Here is a 23,259-nt window from a genome sequence, read left to right as displayed (position 1 = left end):
TACAATTGTGTTTCTGATTTACTGGTCTGTAAAGCTTCATTTATTTTCCAATGCTAGAGGTTTCTCTCTCGGTTGTGTCCTTTCGAGACGGAATCTGAGGAGAATCCACAAATGTCTCAATCCTCAGTGATGCAGAGCCCGGTGCAAAAGGCTGAAACATTTGCCGCCTCCTTCTTCAGCCATATGTGCCTCATGAATAATGCATTTCAGCATCCTGTGGAGCTCCCCAGCATCATAGATGGTGGTCTTGAGCAAATTTAATTGTCTCTGTATAATATCAGGAATGAGCTGAAGGCATTGAGTACTGCAAGGTTTATGGGCCCTGACAAGATTTGGACATTGGTACTGAAGACTCATTAGATTAGATTACTTAGTGTGGAAACAGGCCCTTCGGCCCAACAAGTCCACACCGACCCGCCGAAGCGCAACCCACCCATACCCCTACCTATACCCCTTACCTAACACTAGGGGCAATTTACCATGGCCAATTCACCTGACCCGCACATCTTTGGACTGTGGGAGGAAACCGGAGCACCCGGAGGAAACCCACGCAGACACGGGGAGAACGTGCAAACTCCACACAGTCAGTCGCCTGAGGCGGGAATTGAACCCGGGTCTCAGGCGCTGTGAGGCAGCAGTGCTAACCACTGTGCCACCGTGCCGCCCCACTCATGCTTTAGAATAAGCTCCATCCCTAGCCAAACTATTCCAATACAGTATCAGAATAGTGGCACCTATCCAGCAATGTAGAAAATTGCTTGCGGGCATCCTGTCCATAAAAGGCAGAACAAATCTAACCCGGTGAATCTAATGTTGCTCACTAGCACAATGACAGAAGGGTGATCACAGTGTTACTGAGTCGCATTTACTTTCTGATGTTCAGTTTGGATTCCACCAAGGCCAGTCACCTCCTGAACTCATTACAGTCACAGCACAGTCATGATCAAAAGAGCTGTACTCTGGAAATGAAGTAGGAATGACTGCCTTTTGGCAATATTTGATTGAGTGTGGCATCAAGGAACCCTTGAAAAAAATTAAAATGGAAATCAGCAGAAAATTTGCCCACTGGCTGGTGTCATACTTAACGCAGAGGAAGATGTTTCTTGGAGGCCAATCATCTAAGTCCCAGAATATCTCTGCAGGAGTTCCTCAGGGTAGTGTCCTCCGCCCAACCATCTTCAGCAGCTTCATCAATGGTCTTTCCTCCAACATAAAGTCAGTACTGGGAGACATTGTGCAATCATCAGATAATGTCCATTGCTATTTGCTGTTCAGTTACTGAAGTAGTTCATGTCCGCAGGTAGCTAGGCCTGGGCAGCATTTAGGCTTAAGCTGATGAGCAGCACGTATGGCCCAAGCCCAAGCCTGAAGTGCAATGGCATACTCTCCACTTGTTTGGGTGAGTGCAGCTCTATTCAAGCCCCTCTGCACCTTTCAGGACAAAGCAGATTGCCTGATTGGTACCCCATTCACATCTTCAAACAGCACTCCCTCCACTACTGATGCACAATGGCAGTAGTGTGATCCATCTACAAGACACAATCTCCTTTGGCAGCACTTTGCAAATTTGTGACATCCACAGCCTCGAAGGAGCAGTGCTTGGGAACCCCTGCAAGTTCCTGTGCAAGCCATGCGCCTTTTTAACTTGGACAATTTTCTGTTCCTTCTCTTTGCTGGGTCAGAACTCTCAAAGTTCCTTCCTAACAGCACTGTGGTTGCACTTAGCAGCAGAAACGTTCGTTAGGTGAGGGAGGGGGTTGGGTGGGCTGCTGGTTATCTCAGCTGGCTAGATGGGTAGTTTGTGATGCAAAGTGATACCAACAGCATGGATTCAGTTCCTGCGCTGACTGAGCTCACCAAGAAGACCTCTGCTTCTCAACCTCGTCTGAGGCTAGGTGACCCTCGGATTAAACAACCACTATTCTAATGAGATACCAACACTATGGTCTTGATAAGACTTTTCCAACACACTCAGATTCTTTCTGTCTCTCTGTGTGGACTGCAGCGACATGGGAGGGCAGATCACCTTCACCTTCTCAAGAGCAATTCATGATGAGCAATAAGTGCTGTCGTAACTAGCAGCACCTCCCAAATACAGTGAATGAACAGATATTTTAAAAAGCAATTATTTGATTCTCGAGATGCCCCTCGTGGCTGTTGATTGCATTTTCTAAGGATCCTGAATGTTTCGTTGGCATCTTCATGATCAAATTGTGCAGCATATTCTAGATCTAGGACCTAAAGGCTTGACTGTATTGTGGCATTTCCTAGTTCAAACAGTATTTACTTACAATGCTGATGTCGACCTTTTACTGAATTCAGGTTTATCCATATGCTAAGAGCTCTTGTATAGAAATTCAGCATAAGAAATAAAAGGATGTTTTATCTAAGCTTCCAGGACATTTTATGATGTCGGCGTGATGTCCCAGAGTGATGTGTACACAGCAAAGTGATTTTCCTTGAAATGCTGAGTGTTATTTTGAACCATGTATCATTGAGACTCAACATAGTTCCTGAACATTCGGAAAATTGTCAACACGACCTGAAAAATGACAATCTACACGAGATTGAACAATGTCTGTTTTTGAGTCCTACGATGTATTTAAGAGAGGATACAGTGTAACTTCTGAGAGCCATTTCTTGGTTTAACTGCAGACTATGCCGATGTGGCCTGGGTTTTCTTGACTGAAGGTGCTGGATGAGTTGTTATGGGCTGTATTGTACTGTTCAGTACAACATTTAACATGTATCATTGACACTTGAAACTTGGAGTGGGCAGAAATCAAGGAGCTATTAACACTTCATGATGACAACATAATCATAATTAATAAGTAATTTGGAAAGGAAAGAGGATGAGGGTAGTAACTGATGAGTAAAGTGAGCATTCCAATGCTGAACTTGCCTGTCACCCTGCAGTATTTGTGATCTTTACTGTTACCTTAAATCAGCAAGAATTGTAATCCTGCTGCTAGTTTTAAAAGGCGGCTGAGTGATCATTCATTGCTGTTTGAGCACGTTTCTCAGTATCATGTGCAAAGAGATGTTTTGTTGTTTGGGAACCAACAAGAGTAAAGATAGCACACTGAATACTTTGAGGTTTTGTCATTGTGCTGCCACTGTGCTCAAAATGAAGAAGGAAATGTAGAAGTGGGGTATGGTTTCACTCTGACTGGAGAGTTTTCCATTGCGAAGAATTCTTGCTGTTCTGCTGAAAATCCTTCCTGACATTAGGTCAGATTTTGATTATTCCCTCCGCTCTCATCCAGCGTCCTGCAAATTAGCTGGATATTTTTGTTGGCATTGGAATTTTGCAAAGTAATCCTTTCTTTTAAAGTAAACACTCATCATGATATGAGACTTCTCTCATTGAGTAGCATTTTTAGAACAGCATTTTGCAATTTTGTCCTTGGTGATTTATGATCTGATGAAATATTCAGAGTTTGTTTGCAGGTATGGGGATTTGCATTTAGCTGTAAGCAGCCAGTTTGAGCATTGCAGGCCAGATTGTAGGTTACCTACTTATTCTCCTCCTCCTCCTGCTCCCCAGGGTTTGAGTGGCCACATGGGTAGATTTTATTTTCGGGATCATTGGGGAGGGGTGGTGCAGATTTTTAAAAAACACAATTCATGCCTCCGGCACTGTTATTTTCAGAATTGCTTCTACTGCTAATCGAACACAAACTCCACACATACTACAGTACTAATCAAGAGGTCCCTCAATGCAAAAGTAGATTTTAAGGAGTTAGGCAAGAGACTGAAAGGTAAGGCCTCTGTGAACATAATCTTAGGATTGCTTCCACTACCATGTACTCCTGAGTAGGGGAATACAAAGATTGGGAGAATGATTATATATGGCTGGAGAACAGTGCAAGAGCGAAGGTTTGACATTTTTGGGGCATTGGATCCACACCTGGGGTAGGTGGGGCCAAAGGACAACGAGGACAGATTTTGTCTGAACAGGACTGGGACTGGTCTCCTCATGGGGAGGTTTGCGAGTGCACTTTGGAGGTGCTTGTTGGGAATGGACCTGAGGAGGCAATTGCAGTGGAATAAAATGAAAGCTGGGTACGGATAATGGAAAAGGTGTCAATGAATGTGGACAGCAGCAGAAACAAACTCTCGAGTCAAATTATAGAGTAGTGTTAAAAAGGCAGAATTCAAAACATTCAATCCGATACACTCGGCATTTTCAACAAGGCAGTTGAATTGAATCTGTGACCATATATGATTTAATTGTTAATATGGCAACATCTCTGCAGGGTATCAAGGATCTGAGAGGTACTGAAAAAGCGCAGCAGGTCAAGCAGCATCCGAGGAGCAGGAGAGTTGACGTTTCGAGTATAGTCTCTTCATCAGGAACTTCAGGATTTTCTGATGAAGAGCTTACGCTCAAGACGTTGACTCTCCTGCTTCTCGGATGCTGCTTGACCTGCTGTGCTTTTCCAGCAACACACTCTCGACTCTGATACTCAACATCTGTAGTCCTCGCTTTATCCTCATGATAACAAAGATTGGCGACTCAATATTGAAAGATATTTAACTTATAAAAGGGATGTGCAGAAAGGAAACAGATATGGGGTAGTGCTGATATTCAGGGATGGGATCAGTGTGTGAGTGAGAGATGATCTTTGACAAGGGCAAATATGAAGGTATGAGGAGGGAGTTGGCTGTGGTTGATTGGCAAAATAGATTAAACAGTTTGACAGTAGATGGGCAATGGCTGCTATTTAAATATTAATGTTTGGTGTTCAAGAACATGCATTTCTTTAAGGCAAAAACACCCAACACCCAAATAAAGAGAGCCATGAATAACAAGGGATGTTAAAAATAATGTTCTATAAAAGGAGAAGACTTATGAAGTAATCAAAAAAAAAAGTAAATAGTTTGATGATTTGGATAACTTTAGAATTCAGCAATGGTGAACCAAGAAATGCATAATGAAGCAGAGTAGAATATGAATGTCAAAAAACAAAAATAAACATAAAGAGAGATGTTAAAAGCTTCTGCAAGTATTTACAAAAGAAAGGATTAGCGGAGACAAATGTAGCTCCATTACATTGCAGAGACAGGAGGACTTCTAATAGGAAATGGAGAAATATGAAGCTAAATAAGTACTTTGTGTTTGTCTCATAGGAAGATGCACGGAGTCTCCATAGAATAGTTCATAGGGCTTGAGTGACAGTGAGAACTTGAAAGAAATTTGGATGAGTAAAAGAACAGCTTTGGAGAAATTAGTGGGACTGAAAGTTAAAGTATCCCAGGCCCCATGACCTTTACCCGAGAGTTTTGGAAGAGATAAAAGAATGGTGATCATATTTTAAAATTCTATTAATTTTGCAGTGGTTCCTGCAGATTGGAAGGTTGCAAATGTAAGTGTCCCTTCCTCACCCCACTCTGTGGGACAAGAGACGAGAGAGAAATGATCCCTCCTAGGGAGAAATTGTCTTGTGAACGAAGTCTAAACAGATTGGCATTTGTAGAGTCATACAGCATGGAAACAGACCCTTCAGCTCAACTTGTCATTTGCCTGTGTTTTGCCCATAACCCCTTAAACCTTTCCTATCCATGTCCAAATGTCTTTTAAATGTTGTAATTGTACTCGATCTACCACTTCATCTGGCAGCTCTTTCCATATATCTCTGCCCTCTGGATGAAAAAGTTACCCCTTGGGTCCCTTTTAAACCTTATACCCTTACATTAAACCTATGCCCTCGAGTTTTAGACTTCCCTAAATCTTAATGAATACCCCTCATGATTTTATAAAACCTCTATAAGGTTACCCCTCAGCCTCCTATGCACCAGAGAAAAAAATGTCCCAACCTATCCAATCTCCATAACATATTTATAAATCTTTTCTGGACCTTTTCCATAACAACCTTCCTCCATCAGGGCAACCAGAATTATAAGCAGTACTCCAAATATGGCCTCACCAATGTCTTGTACAACCATAACATGATGTCTCAACTCCTACACTCAGTGCTCTCACCGATGAAGGCAAGCATGTCAAAGGCCTTCTTCCCCACCCTGTCCACCTATGGTGTAGTAGACAGTGCAGAAGGTTATCTAAGAGTACAACAGGATTTTGATCAACTGGGCCAGTGGGCCAAGGATTGGCAGATGGAACGTTAGGCCACTTTCAAGGAATTATGTGTACTTGCACCAATAGTTTGACAACACTCCCTATTTGTCATACCAAAATGCAACACCTCACATTCATTTGCTTAAACTCCATCTGCCACACCTTGGCCTGCTGGCCCTGTTGGTCAAAATCCTGTTGTACTCATCGATCACCACCTCCATTGTCTACTATACCAAAAATTATAGTGTCATCCACAAACTTACTAACCATGTTAACACTATGACTATATGCCTCTTATATTCTCATCCAAATCATTCATATAAATGACCAACAACAGTGGACCCAGTACCAATTCTTGCAGCACACTGCTGGTCACAGGTTTCCAGTCTGAATAACAATCCTCTACCAGCACACTCTGTCTCCTACTGTCAAGCCAATTTTTTTATCCATTTGGTTAGCTCTGCCTGGATCCCATGTGATCTAACCGTACTTACCAGTCTAACATGTGGAACCTTATCGAAGGTCCTGCTAAAGTCAGTGGAGACAACATCTACCACAGTGCCTTCGTCTATCTTTTTGGTCACCTCTTCAAAAAACGCAATCAAATTTCTCATTGTACTATTATTAGAAGAATGAGATCAGGTGATCACATCGAAACCTTTAGGACTGTTAAAGGGCTTGACAGGCTAAGAGGATGTTTTTCATAATGGGAGAGTGTAGGACCAGAGCGCAGAGTCTCAGAATAAATGGGGTGCTAATTTAAAACTGTGATGAAGTAAAATTTATCCTCTGAGTGTTGAACATCCTTGCAACCTCTTGCCACAGAGGGGAGTGGGGGCAGAGTCCTTGTGTATACTTAAGGCTGAGATAGCTGCTTGGTCAATAGAGGAATCAGGGGTTATGGGAAAAATGTAAGAAAGTGGATATGAGGAGCATCAGATCAGCATGTTCCTGTTGAGAGCCAGAGCAGGCTTGCAGGGCTGAATTCCTACTCCTATTACTGTTTTTTATGTTCTTATGCAGAAAGTTACAAACTTGTTAGTCTGATATCAGTAGCCAGGTAAAATGCTAGAATCTATTAAAAAGGACATGCAATGACTAGACATTTAGAAAATAATTGTCTCATTGGAGTCGAGTCAACATGTATTTATGTGGAGGAAAGCATGTTTTAGCAAATGTGAAAGGCGTTATATGAGTTTGTGGCTAGCATTGGCGTTAAGGGGGAACAAGAGAACTTAATGTTTTTGGACTGTGAGAGGCTTTAGGTGAAGTCCCACACAGGAGATTAGCAAAGAAAATATGAGCACATGGGATTGGCGGTAATGTAATAACATGGATTGAGGGCTGGTTGACAGTTAAAGAGGAACAATAAATCAGTCATTCTCAGTTCTCACGTTATGACTAGGGGTGTACCACAGAGAACTGTGCTAGGCCCAAGCTTTTCACAGTCTGTACCTATGGTTTAGATGTGGAGACAAAATATATCTTTTTCCAAATTTACAGATGATACAAAACTTGGGAATGTGAGTTGTGATAAAGGTGCAAAGAGACTTCAAAGTGATTTAGACTCATTGGCGGTCCCTCGCTGACGGGGATGACTCTTTTCCACTCTCCCAGTGAGCCTGTCAATAGCTGTACACGCAGGCTTGGTTACACCTGGGGCAGAAGGTGGTCATGGGAAGAGGTGGATTTGGGCATGTCATTGGGCAAGAGCATGGCAGATGGAATGTATGCGAGGAACCAAGGTGAGGTTTATTTCTTAAATGGTGAGAGATTGCGCCTTCTTGATCTCCAAAAGGACCTCGGGGTCCCTGTTCTTCAGTAACTGAAAGCTAACATTTAGATTTAGCAAGCAATTCATGAGGCAAACAATTTATTAGCCCTTATTGCAAGAGGGACTTGAGTACTGGAACAAAGAAGTCTTGCTTTGATAGTATGAAGCACTGATAAAATCACACCAGGAGTATTGCATGTTGTTCTGATCTTTTTCTTTAAGGAAGAATATACTTGCAATAATGGGAGTGCAGCAGAAGTTGACCAGGTTGGTGCCTGGGATGGTGGGATGGGCCCTTGAGAGGTGGAGGAGATTGGACCTGTATCCTCTCAGATTTCGAAGAATGAGAGATGATCTGATGGAAAATTACAAAATTCGTACAGAGATCAATGGAGTAGCTATAGAATAATTTCCTTGGTTGTGAGGTCTAGAAACATGGGATGTTTATTACAGAATAAAAGACAAGCTATTTAGGATTGAAATAAGGAGGAACTTCTTCACTTGAGACTATTCAATGAGACCATGGCTGATCTGATAACCCTCAACTCCAATTTCCTGCCTTTTCTCAGAATCAGATCATCGTTACAGAATTTATAAAATCATGAGGGGCATGGATAGGGTAAATAGACAAGGTCTTTTGCCGGGGTTAGGGGAATCAGAACTAGAGGGCATAGGTTTAGGGTAAGAGGGGAAAGATATAAAAGGGACCTAAGGGGCAACTTTTTCACGCAGAGGGTGGTGCATGTGTGGAGTGGGCTCCCAGAGGAAGTAGTGGAAGCTGGTACAATTGTAACATTTATAAGGCATCTGGATGGATATATGAATGGTAAGGGTTTGGAGCGATATGGGCCAGGTGCTGGATGGTGGGACTAGATTGGTTTGGGATATCTGGTCGGCATGATGGGTTGGACCGAAGGGTCTGTTTCCATGCAGTACGTCTCTGAGACTCTGTGGCAGCTGAGCCTATTTGGTCCATCGTGCCTGCACCATGGTTCCTTTATGGATAAAAAATCTGTCTGGATCAGCCATGAGTGTATTTAATGACTGAACCTCTGCAGGCTTTTGCCGTGAAGAATTCCATTTGATTCACCTCCCACTGAGAGGAAATTTCTCCTCATTTCAATCTTAAGTGAGTGACCCTGTATTCTGAGATCATGCCCCCTGCTCCGAGACTCTCCCACAAGAGGCAGTAACCACTCCTCAAGCCCTTTTAGAGTCTTGTATGTTTCCAAAAGATCTCCTTTCATTCATCGAAACTCCAGTATGTACAGACCCAGTTCACTCAATCTCTCCACATGAGACAGTCTGTTCACTTTAGTGCACTTTCACTGAATTGCCTCTAATGCCAGTAATCTTTCCTTTGAAGCTGATGAAAACTGTTTACAGGATTCCAGCTGTGGTGTGACAAGTACCTTCTATAGTTGTAGCAAAGCCTTCCTATTTTTATTCTCCTATCTCCATTTGCATTCCCTGTAACCTGCTGAACCTCTGTACTATTTTTTTTGTGATTTATGCAGAAGGACATCTAAGTCCCTCCATGCAATAGCTTTCTGCAGTCTTTTTCTACTTAAATAACATTTAACCCCTTTGTCCCTGCCCAAGTGCATACGCTCACTTTTTCCCACATTCTGTCTGCCAAGGTTTTGCAAACTTGCTCATCCTGTCTTTATTCATCTGTAGATTGTTTGTGTCATCTGCAAACTTGGCCTCAGTACATTTACTTTCCTCATCCAAGTCTATTATTTGTCGTATAAATAATTGTGGTCTCAGCTCTGATCCCCATGGCACTGCACTAGTTACCACTTCACTCAAGAGGATGATAAGTCTTTGGAATTCTTTACCCCAATGGACTGTGGAAACTCGGTCATTGAGGAAGTTCTAGACAGAGATTGATAGATTTCTGTACATCAAACGCAGTAGTTTTGGTAGCAGTGTGGGAAAATAGTATTGGGATTTATTGATGAGCCGTGACCTAGAGGGGCTGAATGGTCTGCCAGCGTTCCGTAACCACAGCTGAACTAGTCCCATGCTGTCACCATTTCCTTTAGCTCTGCATATTTTTTCAGATAATTGATTCAATTGCTGTTTGAGGACATTAATTGAATCTGCCTCCCCTGTGCCCTCAGGCCACACTGTTGGGATTCTAACCATTTGCCCGTTAAGTGTTTTGTTTTCAGGCTGCATTGGCTGACATCAGCTCATGTGCACTTAGTGTCACTTAAGTTTGTACAGTTGTATTTAAACATGTTCGGTTTTGGGTCCAGGTTAAATAGAATGGTTTTGGGGGTTGGGGGAGGAAGAGAAGTTACCCCTGCCCATGTTCTCTCCCTCCATCCTGAATCCCACGTCCTGACTTACCTCGTCCCAAGTCCTCCCTCCTCAGTCCTCATATCACTGTCTCACTCCCCCTCCTTCCCACGTCCTCACTCTCCCTGCCGTATCCTCTCTCCCCTCCTTCCTGCATCTTTGCTCCCCCTCCTGTGTTCTCACCAAGGAGCCCCCCCCACCAAGTCCTCAATCCCCTCCCCTCACTCTGTTCTCTAATTATTGCCGCCATTTGTTATTTTCACTGTTCTCTAGCCATTGCCTTTTCTTATATAATCTCGCTGTGTTCTCTCACTAGTGCTGCATTGTTTTTAATCCTCTGTGTTCTCTGGGCATTGAAGATTTTTAATCCACATTGTGTTCTTAAGTCACTACTGTTCTCAGTGGTGGTTAGTTTCATGAATCTGGTACAGTGTTCAACAATTGATTTGAAATGATCATATTAGATGTTGGTAACTTATCTTTTCTCTCTTTTTTGTAAAGTTTCTGAAATAGCATGTTTTCCTTGTGCTGTCTGGCAGGGCCATGAGATGACCAGCATTGGATTGCTCCTGGGAATTTCAGCCGCAAAACTGGGCACAATGGATATATCAGTCACGCGCCTCCTGAGTATTCATATCCCTGCACTGCTGCCTCCAACCTCAACAGAATTGGATGTCCCCCACAACCTGCAGGTTGCAGCAGTGATGGGTATAGGACTGGTATATCAAGGAACTGCACACCGGCACATTGCTGAAGTACTTCTGACTGAAATAGGTGAGGCACCTTCCACTCTGACTCTCCTCTAAAAGAAGTTCAGTAGCTGGTTTGAGTCCAGTAAGCTTTTGTCTGACGAGACAGTGTCCTTGTCTTTTGAGCTTTGTTTCCTTTAATCTTTCAAGGCATGTAGGTGTCACTGGCAAGGTCAGCATTTATTGCTCATCCCTCATTGCCCTTGAACTGAGTGGCATGCTAGGCCTTTAGAGTCAGAGAGTCAGACAGCATGGAAACAGACCTTTCGGTCCAATCAGTCTATGCCGACTGTAATCCCAAACTGAACTAGTCCAACCTGCAGGACTTGGCCCATATCCCTCCAAACATGTATTAGTCATGTACTTACCAATATGTCTTTTAAATGTTGCATCTGTATCCACATGCACCACTTCCTTTGGAATTTCCTTCCACACACAAACCATGTGTTAAATAAAAGGCCTCTCATGTTTTTTAAATCTTCCTCCTCTCACTTTAAAAATACGTCCTCTAGTCCTGAAATCCCCCACCTCAGGGAAAAGACACCTGCCATTGACTTGATTTATTATATCCCTCATGATTTTACAAATCCCTATAAGATCACCCCCCAATCTTGTCCACTCCAATGAAGATGTCCCCTTTAATCCAGTGTCTCCTTATAACTTCAAATCCTCCAATCCCGGCAACATTCTGGTAAATCTCATCTGAACTCCCTCCATCTTAATAATCTCCCTTCAATAAGAAGGAGACCAGAACTGGCACAGTACTGCAGTTAAGAATTAACCACATTGCTATGGATCTAGTGTCATCTGTAGGTAAAACCAAGCAAGGCCTTCGGATTGGTGCTTGGCACTTGTACTGACGCAAGCTTTATATTCCAGGTTTATTCTTTGAATTTAAATTCCACTAACAGCAGCGGTGGGATTAGAACCCTGATGTCCAAAACATTAGGCATGAGCTGAGAACTTATAAGTCCAGTGGCATTGGTGTTACATCACCATCTCTCCATTGTCATAATTCAGTATGACACTCTGGTAAAAGTACAGCACAGGCGATAAATTGTGCAAAGTGGTGTACTTTGAATGAATTGAGATTCTTTCAATGAAAGGCTGAAGGCATATATGTCAAAATCAAGCAAAGTAAAAGAATCTTGGTTTCCATCAAAAATCCTGACTTCTGTTCTTCTGCTCCCATCCATCAAAAGGAAGTTTACAATCAGTTAATTTAGCGTAAGAATGTAACGTATGTAAGAGTTGTTTTGGAATGAAGAGGCAATGTTGGCTGAGGTGTAACACACCCCTGGAGTGATGAGGAAGTGGGAACTCTGGATGGTGTTGTCTCTAGTGATTTTGGCGTAGACATGCTTTTGTACTTCGAGTCTGAAGCTGCCAATTTTCACCTGCCTGGAATGATGTGTCCTATAAATCTTTCCTGAGGAAAACAAGTTCACTGTGGAAATTAAGGAATAGCTATATTTTTGGAAACCACTTCTTAAGGAAATGGTGAAATTTTTCAAAAGTTGACATTCCAAAATAAAAAGCAGCAAGCAAAGTGCTTCCAGTTGTGACTTGGTTAAACAATGCGATCAATCTTGTTTTTTCTGTTTAGGTCGTCCTCCAGGCCCTGAGATGGAGAACTGTACAGATCGGGAATCGTACTCGTTGGCTTCTGGTCTTGCTCTTGGCATGGTCTGTCTGGGAGTAAGTGTCAGCTGCACAGATGATTGTGTTTTCAGCTGTCAGCATTTTCTGCAAAAGCGAGTTAGCCATTTAAAAACCATCTTTATTTCCATCTTCAGTCTGCCCCAGTTATTTTGTGCTCAAGGGCTGCTATCGTGTCTAAAAGCATGGAAACAGACCCTTCGGTCCAACTAGTTCACGCTGACCATGTTCCCAATCTAAACTAGTCCCAGCTGCCTGTACCTTCCCCATATCTCTCCAAACCACTCCTATTCATGAACTTATTCAAATGCCTTCTAAAGATTCTAACTGTACCTGCATTCACCACATCCTCTGGCAGTTCATTCCACATGTGAACCACTCTCTGTGTTAAAAAAGTTCCTCCTGTCCTTTTTAATTCTTTCTTTCTCTCACATTAAATCTATGCCCCTTAGTTGTGAACTCCTCCATCCGACAGAAAAGACTTTATCTCTGCTCCTCATGATTTTATAAACTTCAGTAAGGTCACCCCTCAACCTCTACGCTCCAGTGAAAAAAGTCCCAATCTTTCCAGTTTGTTTTTACAACTCTGACCCTCCAGCGACCTCCCATACAGCATTATTTCAAAGAACAGTGGTGAGACTGCCTTGTCTCCTGGCTAATACTTCTCACCAACTAATGTGACTAATACAGATGATCTAATCATTGTCAGATTGTTGCTTGTAGAAGCCTGCTGTGCACAAATTAACTGCTCTGATCCCTAAATCAGAGCAAGTACGACAGTTTAAAGAGTCTTTCATAGATCGCAAGCAGTTTGGAACATTATGGCACTGGGAACTGGTCAAATATTATCAGAGGATGTTAAATAACTGCATCTAGTCAAAGCAAATGAAGGAAAGACTTGCATTTATAATGTTGTAAATGATCACCTGCTTTGCAGACAATGAAGCATTGTGGAAATGTGACCCCATTTTGGTAGATTTTAATGTATGTTCAATGCCCCTACAGATTAACAGTGACCTCTGCACTGTCCTGGTGGAGACAAAGTACCACCTTCACATTGGGAACACCCTCCATTATGTGTGGCACTATTACTGTGTAAATGGGACAGATTTTAAACAGAGCTAGCTCAAGACTAGACACTCAAGAGATGCTGTGGGCATCAACAGCTGTAGATATATATTCCGATTAAATCTATAACTTAATGGCCCAACATATACCCCACTCAACCATTACTATCAAGCCAGGGGATCAACACTGGTTAAATGGTGAGTGCAGGAGGACATGCCAGGAACAGCACCAATCATATCTTAAAATGATGTGTCAACCTGATGAAGTCACCAAACAGGACTACTTCCATGTCAAACAGCATAAGCAGCAAGTGAGAGACCAAGCTAAGCAATCCCACAACCAATGGATCAGAGATTGTTCAGAAAATTAGAGAGCACTTAATTCTAACTTTGCCTCGTGTGTGCACTCAGCACAGATTGCTAGATGGCAGTCAAGAGCAGGAAACTTGCTGACTTGTGCTGAAGTTTACCACAGGAGAAAGGCATTCAGACCATAAAGATGTAGAAGCAGAATTAGGCCCATCCAGTCTGCTTCGCTGACATGTTTCTCAAGCTCTGCCGTCTTCCCGTAATCATCAATCCCCTTAGAAATGAAGAATCTCTTATCCAAGTTATCCAATTGATCCTACTGTCCTGCTCTATCTCACAGTATTGCACATTTTATTTTCTTCAAGTATTCATCCAGTTCCCCTTTGAAAGTTATTATTCATCCTGTATGTGGTAGTTTCTCGGACAGTGCATTTGGCAATCCGCCAAGCCTTCGCAAACAGCACCTTTGACCAATGACCTCTACTGCCAAGAACAACAAAGGCAGCAGAAATGTGGGGACACCACCTGCAAGTCACCTTCAAGGCACATGCTATCTTGACATAGAACTACATTGCCATTTCTTCACTGTTGTTGGGTCAGTATCCTGGAACTTCATTCCTTACAGCACTGTTAGTGTACTTACACCCCAGAGACTACAATGGTTCAAGAAACATAAAAACTAAGAGCAGAAAGAAGTCTTTTTTGCCCCTTAGGCTTGCTCTCCCATTCAACATGATCATGGCTGAGCCTCTACCTCAGTGCCATATTCCTGCTTTCTCTCCAGACCTCTTAATTCCTTTAAGTCGGCAACTGGAGATTGGTAAGCAAACCGGTATTGAACTCCCTCGAATTTAGTGTATTAGGGGATAATTTTGTTGAAGGTTTTCAAGAAAATAAAATGTAGCAGGTAGGTTGCATTGAGAGAAACAATTGCCACTAGTTGGGGAACCCAAGACTGGGAGGCATAATCTGGGCCTAGACTTCTAAAGGACAGCAGATATTTGGAATGCTGTCACACAAATGGCAAGTGATGCTAGGTCAGCTGTAAATTTTAAATCTGAGACTGGTTACAACAAATCTAAGCTGTTGAGGGATATAGAGCAAAGAAAGTTTTATGTAATTTAAGTCATAGACCGACCCTGATTGCATTGAATAGCAGAATAGACTTGAGGGATTAAGTTCCCGCCTCCTGTTTCCATGTTCAGATAGATAATCATGTGTTTAAGCTGTCAGGTTACTGTCCAGATCGCAGAACACAGTTTGAGTTTGTGTCCTTTTTTGAAATGAAAGAATAGGGGATGATTGCATTATGTGCACTGATTTAATTTAATATGCAATTTCTACTTTTAAAAGCCTTGATTTTTTTTTGAAGAGATGTGTTCAGTCTTCACTTTTACATGTGTCAGGCGAAATTTGCTGTATGTGCGATACGATTTAATGTAACATGATGTTACATCAGCATAGAATGGGTTGAGCAGTGTACAGTGTGAAAACACATAAGGTAACATTGCAGGTTTGGGATAAGTCATACCAGAAATGCTCCCCTGTGATTAAAGACTGGCCTGCTTAGTATTTCCACCATTTTTTCTTTTGCTTTTGCATTTTCAGTGGCATACCTGCAGTTTTACATTTGCTGCTTATGCAAATAAAATAGAATAAATGGGAAATTTCAGTTTCAAAATCAAATAATTTGCTGTACCATAGTAGTTTCTTTTCTGCGTATTTTAATTCTATTTTTTGCAAGAACATGTATTTTTGAAATCACAGGGGATCTATTTCAAGTTAGTGCTGAAAACTTCTGTGTTAACAGGAAGCAGATGCTGATGATAATGGAAAAGGCTCCATTTGGGAAGCAGTGATTGATTTTTCCAGGGTCAACTTATTCAATATCTGAGAGAAAGTATTTGTCATAATAACATTTGTTTGTGATGGCAACCTCTATGGCCCAAGGACTTTGTAACATTCAAAGCAATATTGTTGTATCAAACTACCAAATACATTTTAATTTGGATAATTGAGAGGCAAGGCAGTGACTTCTATGATGAGGGTATAAAATGAGCAAGGACCGAAACATCAATGATAGCTGCACAACATTCTTTGGACATGCCCAGTATGTGTGTTGCTGACATCAACAAAACTACAGATGGTTCTTCATAGATTGAGGTGAAGATGTGATAGCATGTCAAAGATTAATGATCTTAAGCAGAAAGTGCAGTGGAAATTAGCAGGTTTTACAGAGAGACAGGAGGAATAAAGTGAGGGCAGCAATGTTATTAAGAAATGAAGTGGAGGCAGTTGAGAGAAACACATCTGTAGAGAGAAAAACAGTTAACATTTCGAGTCATTTGACCCTTTGTCTAATGATCTTACCGGAGATCGTTGCTAAGATTGTGTTCTGTCTTCAAAATGCATTCACTGGAGAGCATTCAAAAAGCATCAAGAATGAGGATTGCACTTGACGCTTGAAGTTTGAGAGAAAGACTTGCAGAGCTGAACGGGATTTTGTTGCACCAAAGTTAAAGGAACTCGTCTCTGAATTATCGAGGTGTACATGGAAAGCATGTGTGTGACTTGGGATGAAGTTGGAAAGTGCATTTTCAAGTTGGGCCAGATTGTAGCTGGGTTAATAAACAGAGAATTTTTTTCTGTCAGTGGAGTAATTGAGATGTAGAGCAGATTCTGAAGGGAGCTGATTTTTGTGAGGATTCCTTCTAAGAGATGGATAAATATCTGGCAAAGCATGGGATTGAATATTAGGATAGACAATGAATATACAACCATGACTTCCATTTAGTTCCAGCAGACCATTTATATTCTTAGTATAGACAAAGATAGTGAAGTATAACATATGATGCTTGGGTCTGAGAAGGTTAGCCATAAAAGGTTGCATACTGGAGAGGTCGGTATGAGAAATGTCCTTCAGTTTGGCTTCATTATCTTTCGGGATGAAGGATATATCTGTTATTTATGTATCTTCAGGTAGAGCAGAGTCTTTGGTACAAATTGTATGTGGTCTTCAAGTGTCAAAATGTAGTCAAGCCCACTAACAGAACAAACTTAAAGGTTTTATATCTTTGTGCATGAAGTATTCAGAATAAGGCAGATGAACTGACAGTTTACATTGAGGCAAATTAATATGCTCTCACAAGCACTAGGAAACCCAATTCCAAGAAAATCAAAACTGGGAGCTTAACATTCTGAGATTTTTGATCTTTCTGAAAGACAGGAGGCTTGGAAAGGTGGTGTGGCAACACTGTTAATAAGAAACTAAACGAGGGTCGGATGCTGTAAAGTCCATGGGGGGGGGGGGGGGGGGGGAAGGTTAAAATAAAACCACAACGGAAAACAGACATTGGTTGGAGTAGTGTATGGATCCCCTAAACGATAGCCATTCTGTGGGAAAGGCTGCAAATAATAAGGCATGTGAAAGGGATAGAGCAATAATTATGGATGACTTTAATCTTCAGGTTGATTGGGTTAATCAAATTGGAAAAGGTAGCTACAGCAATGAATTCATAGGGTTCATTAACAATAGTTTCTTGGCGCAATATTTCATGGAGCCAACCAGAGAGCTGGCTACATTGAATCTGGTAATGGGTAATGAGGCAGGTTTAATAAATGACATCCAAGTAAAAGATCCTCGAGGAAATAGTGATCGTAACATGATAAAATTTAATATTCAGCTCGAGAATGAGAAACTTAGCTCACAAAAACTATGTTTAACTTAAATATCGGAAATTGCAATGAAATGAGAATAGATTTAGCTAAAGTGAGCTGGTTGGAGATTATTCGGAATAACAGTAAGCAACCAGTGGTAAACATGTAAGGAGGTAATTCATGGCACTCAGCAAAAAATGCACCCAAGTAAAGAGGAAAATTTCTAAGGGAGGGATAATCCAACAAATGAAGGAAGTGAAGGAGAGAATTAAGTTGAAAGAAAAAAGCATTTAAGGAGACCAAAATCAGTGATGGCCCAAAATAATGGGATATATTCAGAATCCAACAAAGGAGTGCTTAAAAGATAATAAAGACAGAGAAAATAAACTAAGAGGCAAGCTAGTGAGGAATATAAAAACTGACAGTAAGAGTTTTTTTTAAATACAAAAAATAGGAATGAGACGTCAAAGTGAACATAGGCCCCTTAGAAAATGGATCTGAGGAGACTATTTTGAGGAGCAAGGAAATGGCAGAGGAATTAAACAGAATGTGGGTAACCAGAGGCTGATTAACCAAACATTTATTATTGGAAAAGTATGGAAATCAATTATTAAGGAAGTAGTAGCAGAGCATTTGGCAAATCATTATCTAATCAAGCGGACTCAGCATCACTTCACAAATGGGAAATTATGTTTGGCTCATTTATGAAGAGTTTTTTGATGAAGTTTCAATCAGAGTGGAGAGAGGGGACCCAGTCACTATGTTATATTTGGACTTCCAAAAGATATTTGTCAAGGTTCCCCACAAAAGGTTAAATCATAAGAGCACAGTGTGTTGGATGTAGTATATCAGCAGGAATATTGGATGAATTGGCAAATGGGCAGGAAACAGCGAGTGGGGTTAAAGGGCTGATTTTCAGGGGTGGGTTTGCAGTAAGTGTCAGCCACGTTGCTGTGCATCTGGAGTCACATGTAGGCCAAATCAGTGGCAGTTTCCTTCCCTAAAGGACATGAGTGAACCCAATGGGTTTCTCCTGTCAATAGACAATGGTTTCATGGTCATTATTAGACTCCTCATTCGCAATATTTGTTGAATTCGGATTCTGTCATCTGCCAGTGCAGGATTTGAACCCAGATCTCCAGGGTCTCTGGAGTAATCGTCTACCAATAATACAGCTGTCTGCCCACTTGACTCTGTTTCGTCCTCCTTACTAACATGAGGATTTATATCTTCCTGGACAGAGTTACCCTACATATCTGTCAAGTAAATGCCAGGCATAGTCATACTGGGTGATTCTTACAGCCAATATTCTGAAGTCATCCATCACCATTCCATTCACAACTAGATACGGCAGGACACCAGAGTTTTAACTTGATATCCAGTTGTGGGATCACTTAGCTCTGTCTATCGTGTGCTCCTTCTGTTTATTGTGGATGTGTTCTTGTGTTGTAGCTTCATCAGGCTGATTCATCATGATTGATGCTGATCCTCATATTCTGTCTGACACTCCTCTGTGGATTGATACTAATGGTAGACTGAGGCATATGCTGTACTGTAAAGTTACAAGTGATAAGTGAATACAGTTCTGCTGCTGCTGAAGGTCCCAAGCACCTCAGAGGTGCTCAGATCTGTTCTCAATCCTTCCCAATTTAGCACAGTAATAGTTTCCTTTTCAATGTTTTTCACGTAATGTGGGTATCACTGATAAAGTCAGTATTTGGCACTCAATTACCCAGGGACTAAGTGGATTGCAAGGTAATTTCAGAGGACAGTTAAAACTCAACACATCCAGTGGGTTTGGAGACATACCAGACCAAGCAAGGGTGGTGAGTCATCTTTCCGAAATAACGTGAGTGAATCAGACGGGTTTTTAATGATAATTAGTAGGTACATGGTCGTCAACACTAACACCAAATTTTTATTTCTGAAGTATTTAATTAACTGAACTTAATCAAGTTGAGTTCAAAAAGGTATGCTTTCCTTTATTGCTCAGAGCATTGAGTATAGGAGTTGAGAGGCCATGTTGCAGCTGATACAGCCACTTTTGGAATATTGCATGCAATCCTAGTCGTCTTCCTCAGAAGGATGTTGTGAAACTTGAAAGGGTTCAGAAAAGATTTACAAGGATGTTGCCAGGGTTGGAGGATTTGAGCTACAGGGAGAGGCTGAATAGGCTAGGGCTGTTTTCCCTGGAGCATTGAAGGCTATGGGGTGACCTTATAGAGCTTTATAAAATCATGAGGGGCATGCATAGGATAAATAGACACGGTTGTTTCCCTGAGGTAGGGAAGTCCAGAACCTGAGGCCATAGGTTTAGGATGAGAGGGTAAAGATATAAAAGGGACTTAAGGAGCCACGTTTCACGCAGAGGGTGTTGCTTATATGGAATGAGCTGCCAGAGGATGTGTGGAGACTGGTACAGTTGCAACATTTAAAAGGCATCAGGATGGGTGTATGAATAGGAAGGGTTCAGAGGGATATGGGCCAAATACTGGCAAATGGGGCTAGATTAGGTTGGGATATCTGGTCAACATGGACGGGTTAGACTGAAGGGTTTGTTTCCGTGCTGTACATCTCTATGACTCTAAGTGGTATTTGTAACAAAAATAGAAATTGCTGGAGAAACTCATCAGCTCTGGCAGCATCTGTGAAGAGAAATCAGAGTTCAATTCCTGTTTTAGTTTCAGATTTCCAGAATCTGCAGTGCTTTCGGCTTTTGTTTCATGATATTTGTGTCTCTTTGTTTTTGGTGATATCGTTTCATTCTGTTGCCTTTCTGAATTACCCTGCAGCACGGGAGTAACCTGATAGGTATGTCTGACCTGAATGTTCCGGATCAGCTGTACCAGTACATGGTGGGAGGCCACAGGCGCACCCAACCTGGAATTCACCGAGAAAAGCACAAATCGCCCAGTTATCAAATAAAGGTCTGTATTTTCTTTCCATTATTCAGTTGCTGTCATGTGCAAAATTAATGTTACCAGCTCAAAGTGAAGTTTCATATAATGCCTTTCAGACATCCTATGTCAAATTCATAATTAAATTTCTAAACCCTCTGCACTCCTCCCTGCTCTCTGGAAGAGTTGACTACTTTGACTCATTTATTTCCTGACCTTTCCCAACATTTTATTTTCGCTCACTGAAATAGTTATCCACTTCTCTTTTTAAATTCCTGTTGAAAAGATAAATCAGGGTACTTTCTTGATGGTTTGAAGTTAAATACAGTTGATGCAAAATCAGTTGTTGGTTTTCATTTTGGTAAGCAAAGATATTAAGGGATATGGGCCAAAGGCCATGGATCACCCATGTTCTCTTGGAATGGCAGAAAGGTCACGGGGCTGAATGGCCTACTTCTGCTCCTATGTTATGAATTCTATTATTTTGCCAGTTTTTCAGGAGACCATCCCGGGTCTGTATTTCTAATAGTAACTTCCTACTAAACCTCCCTTTGTTCTCTTGGTAGTAATCTTAAGTTTATGCCTTTCTACGTCCCAATCTGTTGGCAAGTATTTCCCCAATTTATCATGTCAAAATCCTGTGCAGTCTCTTCACTCCTTTTGTTAGAATGGAATGAGCCCCATTTTCTCAAACGATCATTTATCATTGAACTATTCAGGTTACGTTTATGGCTAATTTCTGCTCAACAAAACAGCTCAGCTCAAAATTGGGTCCAGTGCAAAAACATCAATGGTTTGTACAGGTTTAGTATTTTCTTATCTCATGCTGTTATTTTTTACAAAGATGTACAAATGCAGTATTTTGTATATTTTACTACTAGTTTTCTCTCTTTAAAAGATTTGTGTAGTCTAATCCTCAACTCGCTCTGCTCCTCCACTTTCAAAGTTTAGCATGAGAGAAGAAAACTTGTTTAAAATTGGTTTTGTTTTAATAATTCTGTTGAGGCTTATTGTAAATTTTCTCTTTGACAGGAAGGGGACACTGTGAATGTCGATGTTACGTGTCCTGGCGCCACACTGGCTTTAGCCTTACTTTATTTGAAAACGAACAACAGGTATGGCAAAATAGTGTTAAATTCCTCAGCTAAGCAAAGGTGCGACTGAGATGTACATGATGATTGCATAATTTCAATTATTTCCAAAGGAGACTTGCCCTCTATAGCAAGTATATTGTTCCTTTAGTAGGGACACAATACAGCAGATGTCATCAAGCTTCTACATAATGGCAGTAAGAAGCCTCTACTACTGTATTCAAATCAGCACAAACAGATTTTCAAGGACGTTGCAAGTAGAATTACAGCATTTAAAAGGTGTCTGGATGGATGCATGAATAGGAAGGGTTTAGAGGGATATGGATCAAATACTGACAAATGGGACTAGGTTAGGTTGGGATGTCTGGTCACCATGGACGAATTGAACAGAAGGATCTGTTTCTGTGCAGTATGACTCTATAATTGATTCATTATAAATTAAAGTTACACATGAACAAGGGCACTTGAGCCCTTTTGAAGTTTAACATTTCCCACCTATCACCATTTAAGAAATACTCTCTGTTCTGTCTTTTCTTGCAACATGGCTAATCTCACATTTTCCTGCATTGTACTCCATCAAAGAAATTTTTTTTTAAACCTACTCCCCTAGCTTCTCCACGCAGCTCCTCTGGAAGCATCGTTCCATGCTCCATAAGACTCTCAGTTCCACCTAGTTTTGTGTCACCTGTAGATTTGGAAGTATTACAAATCATTGATAAAAGTGTATCTTCTGTCAGCAAAACTAAAACTCCTCTCTTGATTGCTCCCAAGCAACTATTGATTTTCCCACATTTTTATTCAAGATTTAATAATGTTTCTCGACAACTATCAAAATTGTAACAAGCAATTCCAGAATGATATAATTTTGATGGTCCAACCTTTGTCTGATTGGGCTGCTGAGAGCAGGAAGAATCAGTGCACATACACTGGATAGAACACGTACTGGAGGTTTATTCTCAAGATGAAAATCTGATGTGTTTATGAACTATTTCGCAAGATTACAGAGTTCAAAAATATCTGGCTTTTATTGGAATCAAAAATTAAATGATTACCATTGTAGATAGTAACATAGATATGATAATAATTATACATACATTTGTGATACTGCCAGTAAAATGCTTTACCAGAGAGTTCATTGGGTTTCAAGTTCGATGGGAATAATTTGAATTCTGTAATGTCTTCTCCAACAATGTTCTTCCATTCTGGTGACTTGAGAATTTGCATTCTTCAATGTAATAGGTGGTCCAAATTAGCTGGAATTCAGTTTCGAAAATGAAAACCTGTAACCAGTAGCATTCCAAAGGAATCAGTACTGGAATCAAAACTGCCTGCAATATATAAATGACTTGCAGGAAGGAAGCAAATGTAGTGTCAGCTTACCCTGGTTCCCATATGCTTTTACCTCCTTAATCGGCCTCCAAAGTAGACCCTTGTTAAAGGTTATAGTGAAATCCATATAAACTGCATCCACTGCACGAGTGTCATTTACACACTTGGTCACCTCCTCTCAAAATTCAATCAAATTTGTAAAGCATGACGTTTCTCTGTCAACAGTGCTTATTCTGTTCTCAAAGAGCGCCAGAAAATTTGTCCATCACGATTTCCCTTTCACAGAACCATGTTGACTTGTGCCATTTTAATTAAAATGGTCCATTTAACAGAAACCAAGA

General features: G+C 41.2%; 1 protein-coding gene across 3 annotated transcripts in view; it reads left to right on the top strand.

The window, feature by feature from the left end:
- Positions 1-23,259, top strand: part of anapc1 (anaphase promoting complex subunit 1) — a 221,014-nt gene that overhangs the window by 91,239 nt on the left and 106,516 nt on the right. For all 3 annotated transcript variants that reach the window (XM_060848972.1, XM_060848952.1, XM_060848962.1), the window contains exons 29-32: positions 10,700-10,934; positions 12,516-12,607; positions 20,394-20,528; positions 21,531-21,613. In XM_060848972.1, the coding sequence (XP_060704955.1) occupies positions 10,700-10,934; positions 12,516-12,607; positions 20,394-20,528; positions 21,531-21,613 (545 nt within the window). The remainder of the gene's footprint in view (positions 1-10,699; positions 10,935-12,515; positions 12,608-20,393; positions 20,529-21,530; positions 21,614-23,259) is intronic.

Source organism: Hemiscyllium ocellatum, chromosome 3 (assembly GCF_020745735.1).
Source record: "Hemiscyllium ocellatum isolate sHemOce1 chromosome 3, sHemOce1.pat.X.cur, whole genome shotgun sequence".
Taxonomy (NCBI): Eukaryota; Metazoa; Chordata; class Chondrichthyes; order Orectolobiformes; family Hemiscylliidae; genus Hemiscyllium; species Hemiscyllium ocellatum.
Note: the sequence above shows the minus strand (reverse complement) of the source record. Positions and strands in the feature narration are given on the sequence as shown.